The 1,171-nt window shown below is 66.2% G+C and overlaps 1 protein-coding gene across 1 annotated transcript in view; it reads left to right on the top strand.

Annotated features, from left to right (window-relative positions):
* Positions 1 to 8: 8 nt before the first annotated feature.
* The window catches only part of LOC103276418 (angiotensin-converting enzyme-like), a gene marked incomplete at both ends in the record, with an annotated part of 3,545 nt that continues 2,382 nt past the window's right edge, over positions 9 to 1,171 (top strand). The window contains 2 exons of the mRNA XM_021706610.1: positions 9 to 220; positions 932 to 1,155. Coding sequence (XP_021562285.1) covers positions 9 to 220; positions 932 to 1,155 — 436 coding nt within the window. The remainder of the gene's footprint in view (positions 221 to 931; positions 1,156 to 1,171) is intronic.

The following is a 1,171-nucleotide window of genomic DNA, read 5'->3' as shown; positions in this document are numbered from 1 at the left end:
CAGACCACTTGCGCCCCCAGGTTGGGCACAACTCCCTCTGCTTGCAGGGCTGGACACCCCAGAGGATGTTCAAGGAAGCTGATGATTTCTTCACCTCCTTGGGGTTGCTTCCTGTGCCACCCGAGTTCTGGAACAAGTCGATGCTGGAGAAGCCCACTGATGGGCGCCAGGTGGTGTGCCACGCATCAGCCTGGGACTTCTACAACGGCAAGGACTTCCGGTGTGTCCGGCAGGGCTCCCTTCCCAGCCTGGGCAGGGAAAGGGGCCAGGCCTGGGCCCCACCACCATCCCCAGCCAGCGTTGGAGACCGGGGTCAGGATGGCCACGGGTTTCAGGCAGGGAGACCCCCTTCATGGCCGTGGCACGGCACAGCCTCGTGTCCTGGGTAGAGCCCAGGGCTGCCAGCCTCCCTTCATGGACAGCCCCGCACGGGGCTACCCTGCGCTGGGCACGTGTGCAGTCACACAGGAAGCATGAGGGTGTGGGGGCGTCCCAGGATCCTCTCACCACCGCAGGAGGCTCAGACGCTGTCTCCAGAGAGGGTGGGGGTCTGGTGACCAACTGCTGCGTAACGAGTGGCCCCAGCACTCAGGGCACCATCAGTCTGTGACACCCCGCACTTGTGGGCCAGAAATCCAGGCCCCGCACAGAGTGTGGCTGTCCCCACCACGCAAGGGCGGGGACTGTGGCTGGGTCGTTCTCGCGGCCGGGACAGCTCAGCCAGGCTGCCTGTCCCCAGCCTGCCCTCCAGCCCCGCCACAGGCTCTCCCACGGAGACGCCTGCCTGGGGGCCGCCGGAGGTGCGCACTTGCCCAGACAGGTGGTTTCCTCGGGAAGCCTCAGCCATGAGAGATGAAGCGTGCATTGGGAAGCCGCAGGCTGCGCGTCCCAGGGGCCTCAGCGTCCTCTCCGTCCTCCGCCCCGTCCCCAGGATCAAGCAGTGCACCACTGTGAACATGGAGGACCTGGTGGTGGTCCACCACGAGATGGGCCACGTCCAGTACTTCATGCAGTACAAGGACTTGCCCGTGGCCCTGCGGGAGGGCGCCAACCCTGGCTTCCACGAGGCCATCGGGGACGTGCTGGCCCTGTCCGTGTCCACCCCCAAGCACCTGCACAGCCTCAACCTGCTGAGCAGCGAGGGCGGCAGCTATGGTGAGGAGACGGCCCG

Source organism: Carlito syrichta, unplaced genomic scaffold (genome assembly GCF_000164805.1).
Source record: "Carlito syrichta isolate Samal-C Ts95f unplaced genomic scaffold, Tarsius_syrichta-2.0.1 Scaffold115737, whole genome shotgun sequence".
Lineage (NCBI taxonomy): Eukaryota > Metazoa > Chordata > Mammalia > Primates > Tarsiidae > Carlito > Carlito syrichta.
Note: the sequence above shows the minus strand (reverse complement) of the source record. Positions and strands in the feature narration are given on the sequence as shown.